The sequence below is a fragment of the Podarcis bocagei genome (assembly GCF_964188305.1).
Source record: "Podarcis bocagei genome assembly, chromosome: 6".
NCBI classification, from domain to species: Eukaryota; Metazoa; Chordata; class Lepidosauria; order Squamata; family Lacertidae; genus Podarcis; species Podarcis bocagei.
This window is the reverse complement of record NC_138130.1, coordinates 80,495,683-80,513,671: the sequence shown is the minus strand read 5'-3', so window position 1 is coordinate 80,513,671 and position 17,989 is coordinate 80,495,683. Positions and strand designations below refer to the sequence as shown.

The window sequence follows — 17,989 nt, the reverse complement described above, 5'->3', positions numbered from 1 at the left end:
AGGGACTTTAGAAGCCCATGTAATTTAGATAATCTGTAGTCCATATAAACCAGAATATTTGACATTTAAATTGATCCATCTTGTTTCAGCATATGAACTCTAAAATGGCCACAAAGGAGACATTTTCATGTAGAAATTAAAATGGAACTTGGATGTAAATAGTCATGTATGCATGTGACTAACATATACGCGTGCATTTTGGCTGGTCTGCACACACAATTCCTATTCATTCTTAGCCTCTGCAGGAATTTTGTGGTGCGAAGTGACCGGAAATTGACTTATATCCTACTAGCTCAGTGTTTACTGGTTTCTGGCTGCCAATTGGTAATTGTAGAAACTGCAAAGGAACAGTTGGCTTTCATCTGGAGAAAACTAGCTTCCGTCAAGTAAAGTGATCATTGATTTTTCTTGCAGCAAGGGGCTTAATTTAGCTATTGCTACGTGCTCTTTGTGCTAAAGGATTGCTTTGCAAATTGATCGTGTTCCATTTATTGAGACAGCATAAAAGGCCTCTAGCCTAAGTGCTGGCAATCTGAAGGCTCCTTCTGTGTTCATCATTAGATCCATCTCACTACATTCAGTGCATTAAGCCCAGCCATGTTTAGTACAGCTTGGGCTCTGCTGCATCTAGAACATCTGCAACAAGGAGGCAGCCCTCTTTTTTTACAGGGAATTCTCTCAACAGTAACATTTTTAAAAATTGCCTTTTCACTCACTCTTGCTCCAGGTAAATAAAGGTTTTTATAGTTGCCAACACAGCTTTTGCTATTTTTGTAAGGAGATTATTTTTAGATTCAGTATAAATTTTTAAAGATGTGTTTCCAGTTATTCAGATGCTCAGAACATAATGCTCACAGACCTGTACATGATGGGAGATTGGGATCAGTTTAGGCCAATCCCCCATAATGCAGCTGTCTGCTCCCACCTGATGTTCACACATTTGCATTCCACATTGTGATAGGGGTGTTCTTGTGTCATCTGCAGTGCATGTATGCCCCCGTCAACACAATCTCTGCATCTCAAAATCAAAATATACAGAGTGTATAGATAGGACATACATCTTCATCGTCATACTTAAAATTTGTACATCACTATTAATTACTAGTATTATCCCTTATATTACAGATGGGGGTGGGACTGAGTTTGAGAGGGTGTATGGTTTGCCTCTTAACTACCTAGTGAGTTCCTGGCAAGAGGCTAAATTTGAGCGGAGGGCTTCCTGATTCACAACTCTGATTTGCAGTGGTTCTATAAACGCACACACACCTATGTAAATATAAAATCCAATTCATGAATGTCAAGAGGGGACAATCAGAATCTCCTACCATGCATAGATTTGGATTATGTGCATAAAACATAATGCAATAGGATTGTTGCTTTACCTTGGGAATCAATTTGCAGCCATGAGAGAACATTTTGATTGTGTGTGTGTGTGTGTGTGTGTGTGTGTGTGTGTGTTTCTATATCTAGAATAAAGCTTGGTGCAAATGGCTACTTCAACTTCCTTTTTGATGGTTCTGGGAATTGCATATTTATTTTGAGCACCTAAGAGCTCATTTCATAGATGGTACATTCTCCCCAAATGTTTTCAGTGCATGCAACCAGGAAAATTATTCCAGGACTTGTTGCCGGGCTACAAAATGTTGCATAAGAATAATGTTCATGTTTTCCTTTTAAAAAACAAATTAACAAAGGTAATTTTATGTTTCTTTTCTCAGTGCACCATAGGAGATTTCTTTTCCCTCAGCAAAGCCTGAGGCACCACCTTTTCATTTTGTTTAGTCAATGGGCTGGACCGTTCAGTATCATGTTTACACCACTTGATCGCTACAGTGATAGAAATCACCAGATTACAAGATACCAGTATTGTGCTTTGAAGGTGTGTGATCATTCCTTTTACTGAATAAAATTCCGCATCCAATGATGCTCGTTAAATAAATAAAATGTCTTTCTTTTACAAAAAACAACAACTCTGTACATTTTTTTTTCTTTTGGCTCTGTCAGTTTTTGTGTAAGATTGATTCATTTGATTCATCTGAGGGAGCAGGAGATTGGTATTAACAGCAACTTTATAAACACAATATTTTGCTTTAATGCAGCAAATATATATTGCTAAATTCTAGGTGCTTATTTTGGAAACTGGTTACTGAGGGTTGTTTTCAACTAATGTTTACTCGGAGGAGACTCGTGAAATTAATGGACCCAGGTTATTCATTGCCATTGATTTCAATGGGTCTACTCATGAGTCAAAATCAGTCAACTACAACCCGCCCCCTTTTTTTTTATTGAAAACCGATACGAGGCAGTAAGCCTATCTTCCAAATAGGAGATTACTTCTGCTGCAGTGCCTACTGAATGTTTCATTCTCACACTGTATACTAGATGCCAGTTCTTCATCAAAATGAAATGGGTAAGACAGATGAAAGTAGGAGTCAGTTTGATTAATCCAGCCTTTCTGAACATGTTGACATCTGGATGATGCGGACTACAACCATGAATGGCCATGCCATTCAGCCTGGGGCTGATAAGAGTTGTAGTGCCAAACCTTTGGAATACTTCTAAATGCTGGACTAGATTGGGTTTGGGTCTGTTCCAGCAGGGCTGCTCTTGCATTCTTAAAGAAGGCACCAGTTTGGGGAAGGTTGGATTAATATGTAGTGAGGATATGGAGGAAGAGAATGGAGTTCAGGGAAGGTAAGGATAGACTGGACATGTGCCCATCTAACCAAGAGGTATTGACTGGGGTTATTGATGGGATATCGTTGCATAATATTTTTTACAATGCCAAAGAGCAACAACCTCCACACTTCAGTGGCCTCACTGAAGCCCCTTTAAAATCTCCCATTACTACATTGCTTGATGCGCTGCACCATGTTTAGAATCTGCAGTGATCTTACAAGGTGTGGTAGCCAATACACCGAAAATAACAAATAAACAGAAGTATGCTGATTATAGTTGGGTTTGCACAACCAACCTCCTTCCTTCTGTTCTTAGGCAATGTCAGCTGTGCTATGCTGTGGCCCTGTATTTGACAACGTGGGCCTTTCCCCAGACGGCTATCTCTACAAATGGCTTGATAATATTTTAGCTTGTCAAGATTTACGGGTGAGTAACTCAGCAATGATGCACTTCTGAAATGATTTTCAATGTGTTACAAAAGAATGTCGTTGCAGGAGGGGGTGGCTTCTGCAGACGCTGGTATCTAGTGAATATGCAATAAAGAGTTGTTATCACCACACTGTTAAATGAAAGTATATTTGTTACTTTTTTTGTTACACATACCTTAGCATAGTTTATTAATCTAAATTTCTGCTGAAAAATACTCAAGGCCTTTCAACGCTCTGCAAATTAAAAAAGGCATGGGGCAGAATGATCTCAATGTGTGTGTTTACCTTTCGCTTTGAAGTTTTCCCACCCGATAGAGCACCCACCTGATTCTAGGCTGTATGAAATGCAAATGTGAAATGACCTCCTGCTTACTTGAAATAGCTGCTGGTGAATCAGATCAATGTGAGTGGGCAGATCTTCTGATGAAGGCCAAAATGAGTATTAGCTTTAGGAGAAAATAAGGCCACTGCTATGGAAGATCAATGCTTTCCTTGCATGCTGGATCTCTGCCACATTAAATGTGCCTAAACCTGCTTTAAAATGCCCACACAGTAACTATTTATCAGTGTTTCCTGCGTATAGATGCAGCTGTTTTTATGTGCTCTGAATAAAATGTGCGAATTAGGTGCACTTCCACAAATTTACTCCCATTTTCACAACCTATTCTGCCCCAAAGGTTTAGGCTCAGAGTAATCCTTGGAATAGTCTGATGAACAATAAGGCTGCAGTCCTCGTCTCATTTACCTGGGAGTAAACCTCACTGAATTCAGTAGGATGTACTCCAAGTAAGCATGGTTAGGATTGTGCTGTCAGAAGGCAAGAATGAATAGGGAGAAGGAAGGCATGAAAGTGAAGATACCGTATTTTTTGCTCTATAAGACACACCAGACCACAAGACGCACCTAGTTTTTGGAGGAGGAAAACAAGAAAAAAAATATTCTGAATCTCAGAAGCCAGAACAGCAAGAGGGATCGCTGCACAGTGAAAGCAGCAATCCCTCTTGCTGTTCTGGCTTCTGGGATAGCTGTGCAGCCTGCTTTGGCTCCATAAGACGCACACACATTTCCCCTTATTTTTTAGGAGGGAAAAAGTGAGTCTTATAGAGCAAAAAATACGGTAGATAGTGGAATTGGAATAGAGTGGTTTTTCCTTATGGAATATATTAACCACAATGATTGTGATGGCCAGTAACTTAGATAGTTTCACAAAGGGATTAGACACACATAACATCAGGGATCTCACTCAATGGCTGGCAGAAGAGTACCTATTGTACTCTGTGGTGGGACTGTCTGAGGGTGGCAGAATTGGGGGAACAAATTCAAGAGGAGATTTCAGTCATTCTGAAAAAGACCATTGATTGTACCCCACCATTGTTACTATTACCTGTATTTGAGGGGTCAGATGTTGAGATCAAATCTGAGGAGGCATCTGGCAAGCTGTGCCATTTGAAACTGAATGTTGGTCTTTCTTTATAGACTTTGGTCTGATTCAGCAGGAGGTCTTGCTTCCTTTGTGTGCTTAATTATTGATGCAAATATTATGGGTAATTGAAAAACACTATGCCATTTTCTGTGTACTCAGGTTCATCAACTTGGCTGTGAAGTTGTTGTCTTATTGCTGGAATTAAATCCTGACCAAATAAACCTCTTCAACTGGGCTATAGACCGGTGTTATACTGGGTCATACCAGCTTGCTTCTGGATGCTTCAAAGCCATTGCAACTGTGTGTGGCAGCAGGTATCAGTAATCCTTCACGTAGGAAGCGCCAGAAGTTTGCAGTGTGATTTATATTTAAACCCTGCAACTATTGAATCGGAATATGCTTGAATTCTGTCTTACGTAAACATTGAAAGGAACGGTTACAATCTCAGGCCTATTTGCTATTTCTTAGTGTAGCAACTGGATATTCATACTGTGCAGAAGGTAGGACAAAAATGCCAGTGAGCAAGTGGAAATGAACAAACATTTTCTTAGGCAGAAAGCCTACAGCTAAGCAATATGCTTTTTCTGCTTTCCCTTGAAAATTCATACCTTTGTAATTTGGTGCAATGCTGCAGAAGAGAACTAGGACCAGGTGTGTCAAGTACAAAACAAACCTATATACAGAGTACCAGCTACACTGTTCATTTATATAATGAAGATCAGTGTAGATCAAAACAGGAGTGCAAAGCTGTGAGCAAATTCAGAGATTTTACTGGATAAAAATTGTTCATTTCTACCCAGGAGTGTCAAAGAATGGTCACAACTGTTTTGACTAAGGATGAGGACTCAGATATTGGCAAACGTTGATTTTCCATGAGGGGAGGTTTGGTTGGGTATGAGATAGACGCAGGCAAGGAGACAAAGAACTTTAGTGAAAATTGAGCGCAGAGCTTGTGGAATAGATTGGGAGGCTAAAGTAGCAGGACTGAGAAAAGGACAGGGTGGCTGCATAGCAGAAGGAAGTCAGACAGTTATAGGCGTTGAGCTCAAGAATAGTTTCTAACAGGAGGATGGATGGATGGAGAGGACAGTGAAGAATGGTCCGGAAGATGAAAAAGATAACTAAAGGAAGGATGGGATGTGTCAAACCCACCACACAAGGTGGTTGGAAAAGAAAGGGGGTGGCGAGCCATGTACATTATACTCAGCTTATTGGGGGAATGGTGGGATAAATACATAATAAATAAAATACGACAAAGCAGATGATCAAAGAGGCATCACGAGTGGAATTTCACATTGATTACACCACCAAAACTTCAGTTGCAGTTCACGATCTATTTTGGGATAGTTGCCTGAGGTGCAAAGAGCCAGTGAGCTGTGATCAACCAAATAATAACTTGAGGGTTGACTAACAAGATTATTTTTCTCCCATCCTCTTCAGACTTTTCGTTGCAGCATGTGAACCCTTCATATGAAAGATCTCTTTAAGCAAGTTAGATTCCCCCTGGATCTAAGCTATAGCAGTAGCTGTCATTTAATCATGATTTCTTTTGTTCCACTAAACCTTAATATAAGCTTCCTGGCTCCTAGGCTTGAGGCGCAACATTTCTGTTGTGATATTAAATGCTTTATATTAAAAAAAAAGTATTTTGGAATTTCACTAATCACAAGAAATGGCTAAATCGACATACTGTAGCATTGCAGCAAATGAAATAGGAGCTCACCTCCGTACATTTCTTCCCCCAGCAATATCCTCAGGGCTGTCCTCCTCCATGTATTGACATTCCTTGCATTTCTGCCTGTTTTGAATCAGCTTGCTTAGATGGAGCAAAGCTGAAAGCTGATTCTGGGCACCTGATTCATCATTTACTTTATGAGTGCTTTGAGTTAATGGTGGTAGCAGGCAGGTGGCTCTGTGTATTGTGAAATGCAGTGCGAGGTAGAGGGTGGAAAAGAAAAAAGCAGTATTGGGTATCAGGTGTATAGAAATTCGGGCTGCAGTCCTACCCACCCTATAGTTGATGGCTTGGGTAGGAGGTTAGAATGCTGTGTATTTCCCTCTTTGCCAGCCTTCAGCAGTGGAGAGGGGAGCTGCTAGCTCAGTGGCTATGGCATGTGCCTCAGCTCTACTGCAGTTAGCTGCTACCAACAGGTCTCCTGTTGGGCTGGGTGTTGGAGAATTGTAATCCACTGGATCCTAAGCACCATGGATCACCTAAGGAGCCAAAGACCAAGACCCCTAAGATAGGCCAGCTTGGAATAATAATAATAATAATAATAATAATAATAATAATAATAATAATAATATTTATTTATTTATTTATTTATTTATTTATACATACATACATACATACATACATACATACATACATACATACATACATACATACCCCGCCCATCTGGCTGGGCTTCCCCAGCCACTCAGCTTCCAACAAAATATTAAAATACAGTAATCAACCCCAATAAACCCATCCCACCTTCCATCCTGTTTGTGCTGGGAGATTTGCTGCTCTCTATCTCCCCCAGCCTTTCATTAGGATTGCTGTGCCCAGCTCAGAATGCAAATTATTTGCATTTGTAAATAAACTACTTTGTATATTACTAGGAATTCACTGTTCTTCAGATCTGCCTTTAAGAAAAGTAATTTTACATATTTTGTGCTTCATTTGTTCTAATGGTGTTTGATATAGTTCATTGTTCTATTCTTAGTACTGTATATGTTGCCTTGAGCATATTTTTGCAAAAAAAAAGAAATGATTACAAAACTTTTGTTTATTTTTTCCAGGAACTACCATTTTGATATTGTGACCCTTTTAAATCTAGTCCTGTTTAAAGCATCTGACACAAATAGAGAGATTTATGAAATTTCCATGCAACTCATGCAGGCATGTATGAAATATTTTTTTAAAAAAAATCTTCTAAAACCATATATGGAAAAGCAAACTCCTGTTTAGCCTCCCGTACACTTATCAATGTATTACATGCTTGTTTTGTTCTTTAACAATCTACAATGGAAATATGACAAGAATCCTTTATATAAAGGTATAATGCAGTGACACTGGGGCACACGAAACAGCCTTGGAGAGGGAGGGTACTGTACAAGGGGCCTGACCATTCATTTTCAACAATATTCTTTGGACAGCAACACCAGGTGTTGGACTGCGCTGGGCAGTCTCTTAAGAACACAGAGTTCCTGGACATGTAGCCTGGTGTGGTGTGCATGGGAGTGCTGGTTTGTACAAAGCAGTCTGGGATGGATAAGGCAGAATGACAGGAAAAGGTGGGGCAAGAGATCAAAGAGGGAGGAGAAGCCAGGATGGGCCATTGGCTGAGGACAAAGCCTTGACTGATCTGGCTGATGGCTTTCAGTGTCATAATAGGATTGGGAAGGGAAACAGGTGAGAGAAGCAACCCCTATAAGTTAGAATCATAGAATCATAGAGTTGGAAGAGACCACAAGGGCCATCAAGTCCAACCCCCTGCCAAGCAGGAAACACCAACCCCCTGCCAAGGTCTTGGGAAGCGGGCCAATTAACCCCTACCAGCTGAAAAAAGAAAAGTATAGTCAATCAGCCTTGTGAATAAGCCCACAAAGGTTTCTAGCCTACAGATTGTTTTTTTATTAGCCTTCCAAGTGGTTGATAGCCAGTGTTTCCATGTTGGCTGTGGAAGAGGGGTAGCCTTCTACCAAGTGGACTGGCAGAGTGGGAGAGGAATGGCGCAGTCCATCTCCTCTCCACCAGCCCACTGTGTTTTCTGGTTGTGGAAGAAGAAGCTTCCCTTTTTGACACTAAAAAGGAAGCCAGATGAACTGGCAGGACAGGTGGAGCCAAGAAACTTGCCTGTGCATAATTCCTGGTTGCATACGGCTACCAGGCTGGTGCCTAAATGGAAGGCTGTGTGTACAGATTAATACCCTGGCGATTGGATTCTTTTAAGATGCTGTTGAAAACCTGTAATGTCGCTTTTGTCATTTATCTTCGCCCGCAGATTTTGGAGACCAAGCTTTTTGTTTATTCAAAGAAAGTAGCTGAGCAAAGACCTGGCAGTATACTTTATGGGACTCACGGCCCATTGCCGCCACTGTACAGCGTCTCACTAGCGCATCTGTCCTATGAACTGGCAAGAATGTACCCTGAGCTCACACTTCCACTCTTTTCAGGTAAGCGTTCCTAGTGATTTTTTTAAATAAATGTGAATTAGTAAACTCCCTGTTCTTGGGGAGGCAGATTAGGTTTGCCTTCTTTTCCCCACGACCCTCTTAGTGCTCCTGAATAGGATGGAACTCCCACTTCTGTGATCCCACATTGTTGCATAATAACTCTTTGTGAAGCATTTTTGACATTCTTGTTTTACATAACTTGACATATTCAACAAATTTGATACTTTGAGGGTAAATTTTAATAAGCATCTCATCCTCCCCCTGCTTTGATACTTTTAGCAATTTTTTTTATTGCTTTTACTTATCTGTTATCTGTAAGTGTCATTTCACTGTGCGATACGTTAGGAAGACCCTTTCTTTTTTCCTTTTTCCTTTAAAAACAGTTTATGAAGACTTTCCATATGAAAGCAAAACAAGCATAGAAAAACTAAAAAGTTGGAGCATATGCAGCTGTGTATTTGGTTATAGCAAGCATAAGAGCAAAACATGTGGGCAACAGAAAACCTCCCACAAATAAACAATCCATATCACACAAACAATTAAAACACAAAGTGATGCAGTCAGGGACCCTTTCTGATTGTTGAACAGAATTTTAAAATTCAGTCTCTAAACTCAATATTAATTCCTTTGTTTTACTTGGTGGTTAGTCTCATTGCTTTTCAGGTGGTGATGTTAACATGAAATCAGTTCATCTATGCTTTTGTGCTTCATAAATGTTCTCTTCCTTCACAGGATTAAGGTCATCAGATACATAGAGAAGCAGAAGTTGAATAGTTATCACTTGCTGAAAATGCAGCACATAACAATATATTCCTACACATATGACTTAGACACAGAACGAAAAGCTCCTGAAATCATTTTTTTAAATCCTTTTAAGGACAGGTGGTTTAACTGAATGCCACAAAACCTGTTCTTGCATGTTGTGTAGGGCATTGAGACAGGATGAGGTCCATGCCTTTAGCCCCAGGATTGTGTCCCCTTCCTCTGACATCCAGGTGTAGAATTACAGTATATCATTTGCAAGGAAGCCCTACATGTGAAGATTCAGGATAGCCAAAAGAAATTTCTTGTTCACACAGTGCATAGTTAAACCATGGAACTCTCTCCCACAGGAGGCAGTGAGGGCCACCAACTTTGGTGGCTTTAAAAGGAATAGACAAATCCATGGAGGATCCAGCTATCAATGGCTGTTAGTCCACGATGGCCATGCTCTACCACCACAATTAGTGGCCCTCATGCATCTGAATACCAGCTGCTGAAGGGTTTCTTGTACTTGGGTCCTTCTTGTTTGGTTTCCTGCATTCTTCTGGTCAGCCACTGTGAGAACAGGACACGGAACTAAGTGGGGCATTGGCCTGATCTATCGGCTTCTTCTTACATTAAGGTCTCTTTGCAGACGAAAAGCTCTCCGTGAATGGATCTTGGAGGAAGGTGACGCAGCATTGGGGGTAGGGTTAAGAGACCAGCCCCACTTCCATGCTTCAACCTGGAAGTGCCTACACACAAGTTGCATTTGAATAATGCTGCAGTCTAGCTGGTGAAACTAAAATGAGCTCTTGTTTCCCATTGTTTATAGAAGTGAGTCAGAGGTTCCCAACAACACATCCAAATGGGCGCCAAATCATGCTCACCTACCTGCTGCCGTGGCTTCACAACATTGAACTTGTAGACAGCAGGCTTCTTCTCCCAGGGTCAAGCCCAAGCACCCCAGAGGATGAAATAAGGGAGAAAGATGGGGAAATAGCTGTCACCTGCGGACTGAAGGGAAATGGCTGGGGCTCTCCAGAGGCTACATCGCTGGTGCTTAATAACCTGATGTACATGACTGCTAAGGTAAGCAAATAAACGACATGCTTTTAAATAGGAAATCCAGTGCTGCTTTTGAGCAACGGTTCATTTTTGCATGCTTTCCCCCATATTTCAAGTTGAAGGTTGTAGGCACAACAGCCTTGTGAGGGCCACCCAGGAATTTGAACCTGGGTCTCTCCAGCCATAAGTCCAATCTGCTTCAACACGCTGGCTTTCTTAGTATTTTTCTGTAGTTTTAGACAAGCCAGTGTTTGACCTGATTGGTTAGATTTTCTACCTCTGGTGCTATAGATATGGGTTTAAGATATATTGCTTTGTTGTTCGACCTGTGATGGTTCAGCTTGATACAGTTGCTGGGCATCCAGTGCTCCTATTCCACTAGACAAGAGCAAAGTAATTGCAGTAGCCGGATGAAACTTTCCAAATTTCTCCTCTTCCTACCAGTGCCCCCATGCACCCTCAAAATCAACTTCAGAGTGTTGGGGGAGCTTCTGGACAAGATTTGGGATGGCGGAGGGGGGTGGAGAAGAAACAGAAGTGCTGCTACACAAGTCGAACTTGGCTTGCACTGAATACAACCCAACAGTTATTTTTGATTACGTTGCATCTCTTAGTTTTCTTGTATTTTGGCCATTTTGTTGCACTTTTATCAAGTTTGCCCTTTTGTCCCCTTGCCCCTGCAATGCAGTACGGAGATGAAGTCCCTGGACCTGAAATGGAGAATGTCTGGAATGCTTTAGCCAACAATGAAAAATGGAGCAACAACCTGAGAATAACATTGCAGTTTCTCATAAGCTTGTGTGGGGTCAGCAGCGATACCATCCTTTTACCTTACGTAAGTGATTTTTAAAAAAATAACACAATATTTTTCCATGTATAAGACTAGGGTTTTTTTACCCCAAAATTAGGTTTAAAATTGGGGCTCATCTTATACACGGGTAGCGCTGAGGGGTGTTTCCTTAATTTGGAGTCCCCCAGATTCTTAATTTGAAGTCCCGTCTTATACATGGGGGGAGGCGTCTTATAGACGGGAAAATACGGTAGTTAAAAAGCTTGTATTGCCTTGGATTCTAAGAAGAGTTAACTCAAAGAAGTTCAGGGAAGGGAAATTTCCTATTCTTTGTCCCTCCTGTCCCTCTGAAAACCCTCTGTGGAGGTGGGGGCAATGTGTGATGAGATGCAGAGAACTGCTGGAGGGTAGGGAAAAAATCACACTAAACTGGGTGGACTTCTGTCTGATGTTGTTTGAATCTCCATCCCCTAGCCTCATTCCTTCCCCTCCATGCTCCATCCTGCATTCTTCAGGAGTGACCTCTGACCCTCCAGAGTGGGTATTTGCAGCTGAAATAATGGAGGGGATGAGAAACTTTACTTCTCTGAGTGAGAGGGAGACATCCAAAGATGGGTTGTATCCCTGTAAGTGTCCCAAGGACAGACAGGGTCACCTGATCAGTGACTGCTTTCTTAAACTCCCTTAACTTATTTTAGCATTGAAGCCATTGTTCCTATTAAGCAAAACAGCTATCTGTAGAAAGATGTGCTTCTACTAGCATCAATCTTATGCATTTAATAAATTAAATTATCTCAGTTTGTAGAGTAATTCAGATGCTATACTGCAGGAAAGTAGGAGCATAATGCCAAATATAATTGTGGAACTCCAAGCCCTAATACTGTAGGGATGTCATCAGCTAAAGTATGAAACAACTGCTGTCTTTTCAGCCATAATGCATTTCCAAGTATGTATCTTCCATAGGTAAAAATTTCTGCATCCATGATCTTCTGCATACCTCCCTTTAATTGGGTCACCCCCTAATTGTAGACAGATTTTATGGCCCATTAGATATGTAGATCAGCATAGTTCTGATGGGTGTATCTTAGATCCTTTCAAAGCTAAAATGATGCATATGTGCCTATTATACTTAAAATGTGCATTTCTAAGTTACAGTTTGTAGAGGCTGCTAAATACTACTTTTTCTTCAGATCAAAAAAGTTGCCATCTATTTATGTCGGAACAACACTATTCAAACAATGGAAGAACTTCTGTTTGAGCTTCAGCAAACAGATCCAGTGAACCCCATAGTTCAGCATTGTGACAATCCGCCGTTCTATCGCTTCACTGCCAGCAACAAGGCCTCAGCAGCCGCTTCTGGTAAGAATTGAACACCCCGTCTAATAACTTGCAACGCGATATTGTGAATGAAGGAAGCAGGAACAGAGTATTACAATAAATTTCAGCCCAACTCCTCCCTTGTTGCTTCTCAGACTCCCTTATCTCATCAACAAAGAAATGTATAATACCTGCAAGTAAATTTGCCATAATTCCAGAATCCACCAGTGATCAGGACATTGAGTTGGAGGCTAAAGTGTCACCAACTAAGGAGCCATACCACGTCCCTGACTCTTGAGCTTGATGCTGGTGATAGGGGGGCCACGAACCCTGAGGCTAGGAGATTGGAGCCCACTGAAGCTGATGCCACAACACCAGAGCCAGTAGAAACAGAGCCAGGATGTTCAAGAATTGCTTCCCCCAGGGCTCAAGGAACTAAGCGCCCCCCCATATGACCTTGCCATTCCAATGGCTCAGGAGGCATGCTAAGCCTAACCTCCCATTCTAATAACCCATTCATTACAGGGAATGGATGGAAGTGGGGGAGTACAAAGGGGAAACACTTCATTATACCTGTTTTCTTGTAACACAAATACCAAAGTAATATCTGAGAGGCTGATGATTGTGGTGTGGCACTGACTTAATGCTGTGCATTCATAGTCTATTATTTCTGTATTACACCAGGCTGTCCAATGCTTGGTTGTTTGAATCTTTCAAACTTAAGTACTTCGTGTGGGTTTATATATATATGTAAATATATGTTTGTTTTACATGTACAGGAACCACTTCAAGCAGTAATACAGTAGTAGCTGGCCAAGATAGTTTTCCTGACATTGAAGATAACAGAATGGTGAAAGAAGCAGATGAGAGGTTTGTAGTCTGCTGAATCAAAACCTGTTTGTTTGTCTGTCTGTCTGCCTGTGTATCTGAAGAAGTGTGCATGCACACGAAAGCTCATACCAAGAACTAACTTAGTTGGTCTTTAAGGTGCTACTGGAAGGAATTTTTTTATTTTGACCATGGCAGACCAACACAGCTACCTACCTGTAACTGAATCAAAACCTGTTTGTCTGTCTGTCTCTTTCTCAAACATGAATTCCCTGAACTAGATTATCCAGCTGGAGTATTTCACAGTACATCTGTTGAGGTCAATCAGGCAACTGATGCAAACTGCATATTCATAAATTTAAAATATAATTCCTTCTAATACCAAATTTGGGTGGTCTGATGCCTATCTGTTTGGCAATGAAATTGGCCACACATAAGACAGAAATCATATTAAGTGGGGAAAAAATAAAAATTGGCTTTTGGTAACTTCAGCTCTGTGTTACTTCTGAATACAAGATTTCAGCTCATTGACTAAAATATTTTTTTCCATTACGTACACCTGGTAACAAATAGATACCACAGTGATTAGAACAGTGTAATTTAGACAGTATGTATAGATTGACCTAGATTGAGTTATCAACAGAAGAGACAGCATAAAGAACTGCCGAATAAATCATTTTGCTTCTGGACAACACACACTTCCTTTTCCTTACAAAAACATGTGTAGCAGTATTGTTTAAATTGGAAATTTCAAAAGCATGGCATAAACATTCAGAACAACATTTTTTTCTCTTTGATCCAGCATTTGCCTGCCCGTTTCTTCAAGTGTGAATAAATAAATTGTGTATTACAGACCTACCAAGCGCTCTGCACAAAACCTTGCTTGAAATTATTTAAGAGTGCAAAAGCAGGGTGACATGTTAGACTGTTTCTCTTTTTGATCCCACTACTGAAGTCCAGTCAGAAGATTAGAGAAACATTTGTCATAATTCTTTGGTAACGTGTCCTGTATCAGCAAAATGTCTTAGTGGTACAGTTCTTCAAAGATCTTTTAACACACCTAGGGGTTTAGAATTTTCTGTTGCATTACTTTGTCAGTTTTACAATCTGGTTTTGCTAGAATGCTACCACCCAAGTTTCCTCAAAGAAAGCCAGTTATTCAGAGAAGGTTGATTGTCAGTTTGATCTTTTGAGAACCTTCAGAATAATCCCTCTTGAGCCCAGATTATGATTTTGACATTTTCTTTCATTCTTTCCAAGGTTCAGCAATGTGATCAGAGCACATAATCGACTGGAGTCAAGATACAGCAATAGCTCTGGAGGATCTTACGATGATGACAAAAGTATGACTTGACATTTGTTTACATTGCATTTTGTGAGTGATGTGGCATGATCCAGTCAAGGCTGTCTTCAAGTCCCCCTGGTTTCAACAGAATAATTAAGCATCTCCCATTGAAATCAAGGGGACTAATTTTTTTGAAATTTGGCAGGATTGTGCAGTTTCTAGTTCTTTGGGTAGTTGAAGCTCTGTGATCAGGATCCTTCATTGCTTAAAAAGAAAGCCCAAAAAGAATTGTACTTCAAGTGGTATAATGTAATTTGCATTCTTACTACTTGTGCCATACCTGCGTTAAGGTTTGTTAAACATCACCATTGATTTGGCATAGCCATAAACACTTTCTGTGTACCAGTTTTCAGAAAACATTATGACCACAAGGAAGCAAGACAAATAAACAAACAAAAATTGAAATGTTCCAGCAATACAGAGCAGTCCATACCTTGGTTTTTGAACAACTTAGTTCACGAACAACTCGGAACTTAAACGTGGCAAACCCGGAAGTAGGTGTTCCAGTTTGTAAACTTTGCCTCGGAAGCCGAACATCTGGCGTGGCTTCCGATTGGCTGCAGGATGCACCTGCAGCCAATCAGAGGATGCGCCTTGGTTTCCGAATGTTTCGGAAGTCGGATTGACTTCCGGAACGCATTCTGTTTGAAAACCAAGGTATGACTGTATCTCAGTATAAAAGGCCAAAGGCATGTGTTTGGTTTGCATTGTCTGCACTGAAATATCCAAAGTCGGAACAACACCAGGTTCCGTACATAATAAGTTATCATAATACGTTACTCTGCAGATGATCCTGTGTCTCCGTACACAAGTTGGCTACTGAATATCGTGGAGACCAAACAGCCACAGCCCTTGCCGATGCCATTTAATGGAGGGTGCTGGGCACCTCTTGTCGACTACCTCCCAGAAACCATTACACCACGAGGGCCACTTCACAGGTAAGGTGGATGTTAACATTACCCGTCTTACAAAACAGTTGTCTCCTAACTACATTATTACATCTGAACAGTCCTAAAAACATTTCTGACATGTTCTGCATTAGAAACCATCTTTATCTTGCTGTAAGAGACATGTAGCGTGACACTTTTCCCAACAAAAGTGAAATAGGCGCATGAATACTGTGTTGGGAGAATTAATTTGTGATTCTGCTTTAAGATTCAGACAGATGATGTAGAACCCAATTTAAAAAGCAGGATCTGTACTCCCTGCACCCCCACCCTCCAGCCTAATGCATTCCTGTCACATTCTGTGTGCTTTTCTTATATCGAAATTACCTTCTTATATAATCTACACTGACAGGCATAATTTCATTTTGATTTCGAGGCTAAATGTAGACATCGTGACTTGTTATCACATTAATTACATTTTTTAAAGCAGAAAGCTTCTGACATTGTGTCAGAAACTTGTTTGCCTCCCCCACGCCAGAGCTGATGTGGGTCGAGGTCATGGCAGGGCAGAGGACTGCAGCCCTGGCATTTCTCAGCAAGGTTTCACGTGCTAGTTATCAGGGTGAACCTATAAGAAATACATGCTCCCAAAAGTTCACATGCCAAGGTAGCATGAATAACACAACACTAGAACTCGTGAACATGCAGTAAAGCTGAATGTTGGAAGATTAAACTAATCCAGAATGCTGCTGCCAGACAGGTGACTGGGAGTGGCCGCTGGAACCATATAACACTGGTCCTAAAAGATCCACACTGGCTCCCGGTACATTTCCGAGCATAATTCAAATTGTTGGTGCTGACCTTTAAAGCCTTAAACAGCTTTGGCCTTGCTGGATCCAAAGCCCTGCAGGCCCCTGACAAGGCCCTACAGATTCAAAGGTAGCAAAAGAATGAATGAAACCCTCCCCCTTTCTATCCTGGTTGGCTTGAGTGACAGGGCTTCAGACATGGTGATGGAACCACTGCTCCCTAGCCAAGTTTTGGATTGTTGTCAGTGCGTTAAGTTTCAGAATAAATATATCCATTTGCTTCATCTTTAAAACCACCCCTCGCTGAAGAGACCATGATGGTTTACAATACCTGGTTAAAGCAATAAAAATATTATTAAACTACATAACCATCACATTTAAAATAATACCACTAATCAAACCAGATCAATGCAGCAGGCTGCATAATTACCATGACCGTGAACGCTTCTATATACTGGGTCTATAGAACATTCTTCTATATGCCTCTACTATTTCACCTCATTAGTACAGTGTGTGTTAATGTTCAGTGCCTCCATGCAATCAAGCGCATTGTGTTTATTTTATCCACCATTGCTTAGGTAACCGTATTGCGCCTCAAATAACTCCTGGTACTCTCTGATCAGCTATTGTGTGATTGTTGCCATTTCCCCCTCATTTGCCTTTGCAGGTTTTGAACTGGTTCATGTTCTTTTTCCTCTCAGGTGCAATATTGCTGTCATCTTCATGACCGAGATGGTCGTAGATCACAGTGTAAGAGAAGATTGGGCCCTCCACCTCCCGTTATTATTGCACGCTCTCTTCTTAGGTAAGAAGCAAGAACTGAAGTTGAATTTGAGTTCCTAATGCAGATGACGCTCCATATTATGTGGTCTCTCTTCACCTTCATTCATTTGCAGGCTTTTGTTTCAGTATTCTCATTTTTACCAGAGGCTGATCCCAGAAATGCTTGTTTGGGGTTTTGTAAGCTCTACTCAAGCTACTCTATTCCCTCCGACCTTTTGCTCTATAACGTTATGAAAAACAGCAGTTTACACGGTAAACTCGAGAGAAGTATTGTTTCTTCCCTGCCCCTGAAGCTGATTTGATAGTTTATTCGTCATAGAAGTACAAAATGTACGAATGTAAATTTTTGAACTGACTCTGAAGGAAGTTCAACCGATGAGTCCTAGTGGTGGACTGTGAACTGTACTGAGATCTTATGAGGAAGGGTGGTATATGAATGAATGAATCAAACAAACAAACAAATAAACAAATAAAACAAGCCCCACACAAGGCCTTGTGCAGTGGGGCTTGCCCCCCCCTTCTCCCTGCTCGCCACCCCCCACCCCCGGTGGCTCTGTAGGAGAAGAAACTTCCAGAAACAGCACACAGAGGGAGGAGAAGGAAGACCATCCAGCAAGCTGAAATGTTTGCTCTGACAGAACGATAAGAGGAATGTGACATTGAATCCTTCCCTTTGTTTAGTTATTAATACAGGCAACTCCCCATTTACGCGGGGGTTACGTTCTAAGAC

At 41.0% G+C, this 17,989-nt stretch overlaps 1 protein-coding gene across 8 annotated transcripts in view; it reads left to right on the top strand.

The window, feature by feature from the left end:
- The window catches only part of FRY (FRY microtubule binding protein), a 189,903-nt gene that overhangs the window by 123,014 nt on the left and 48,900 nt on the right, over positions 1-17,989 (top strand). For all 8 annotated transcript variants that reach the window (XM_081197846.1, XM_081197845.1, XM_081197840.1 and 5 more), the window contains 12 exons: positions 1,719-1,879; positions 2,995-3,105; positions 4,690-4,844; positions 7,315-7,414; positions 8,520-8,691; positions 10,268-10,524; positions 11,189-11,335; positions 12,481-12,649; positions 13,387-13,477; positions 14,696-14,778; positions 15,568-15,718; positions 17,178-17,281. In XM_081197846.1, coding sequence (XP_081053972.1) covers positions 1,719-1,879; positions 2,995-3,105; positions 4,690-4,844; positions 7,315-7,414; positions 8,520-8,691; positions 10,268-10,524; positions 11,189-11,335; positions 12,481-12,649; positions 13,387-13,477; positions 14,696-14,778; positions 15,568-15,718; positions 17,178-17,281 — 1,701 coding nt within the window. The remainder of the gene's footprint in view (positions 1-1,718; positions 1,880-2,994; positions 3,106-4,689; positions 4,845-7,314; positions 7,415-8,519; positions 8,692-10,267; positions 10,525-11,188; positions 11,336-12,480; positions 12,650-13,386; positions 13,478-14,695; positions 14,779-15,567; positions 15,719-17,177; positions 17,282-17,989) is intronic.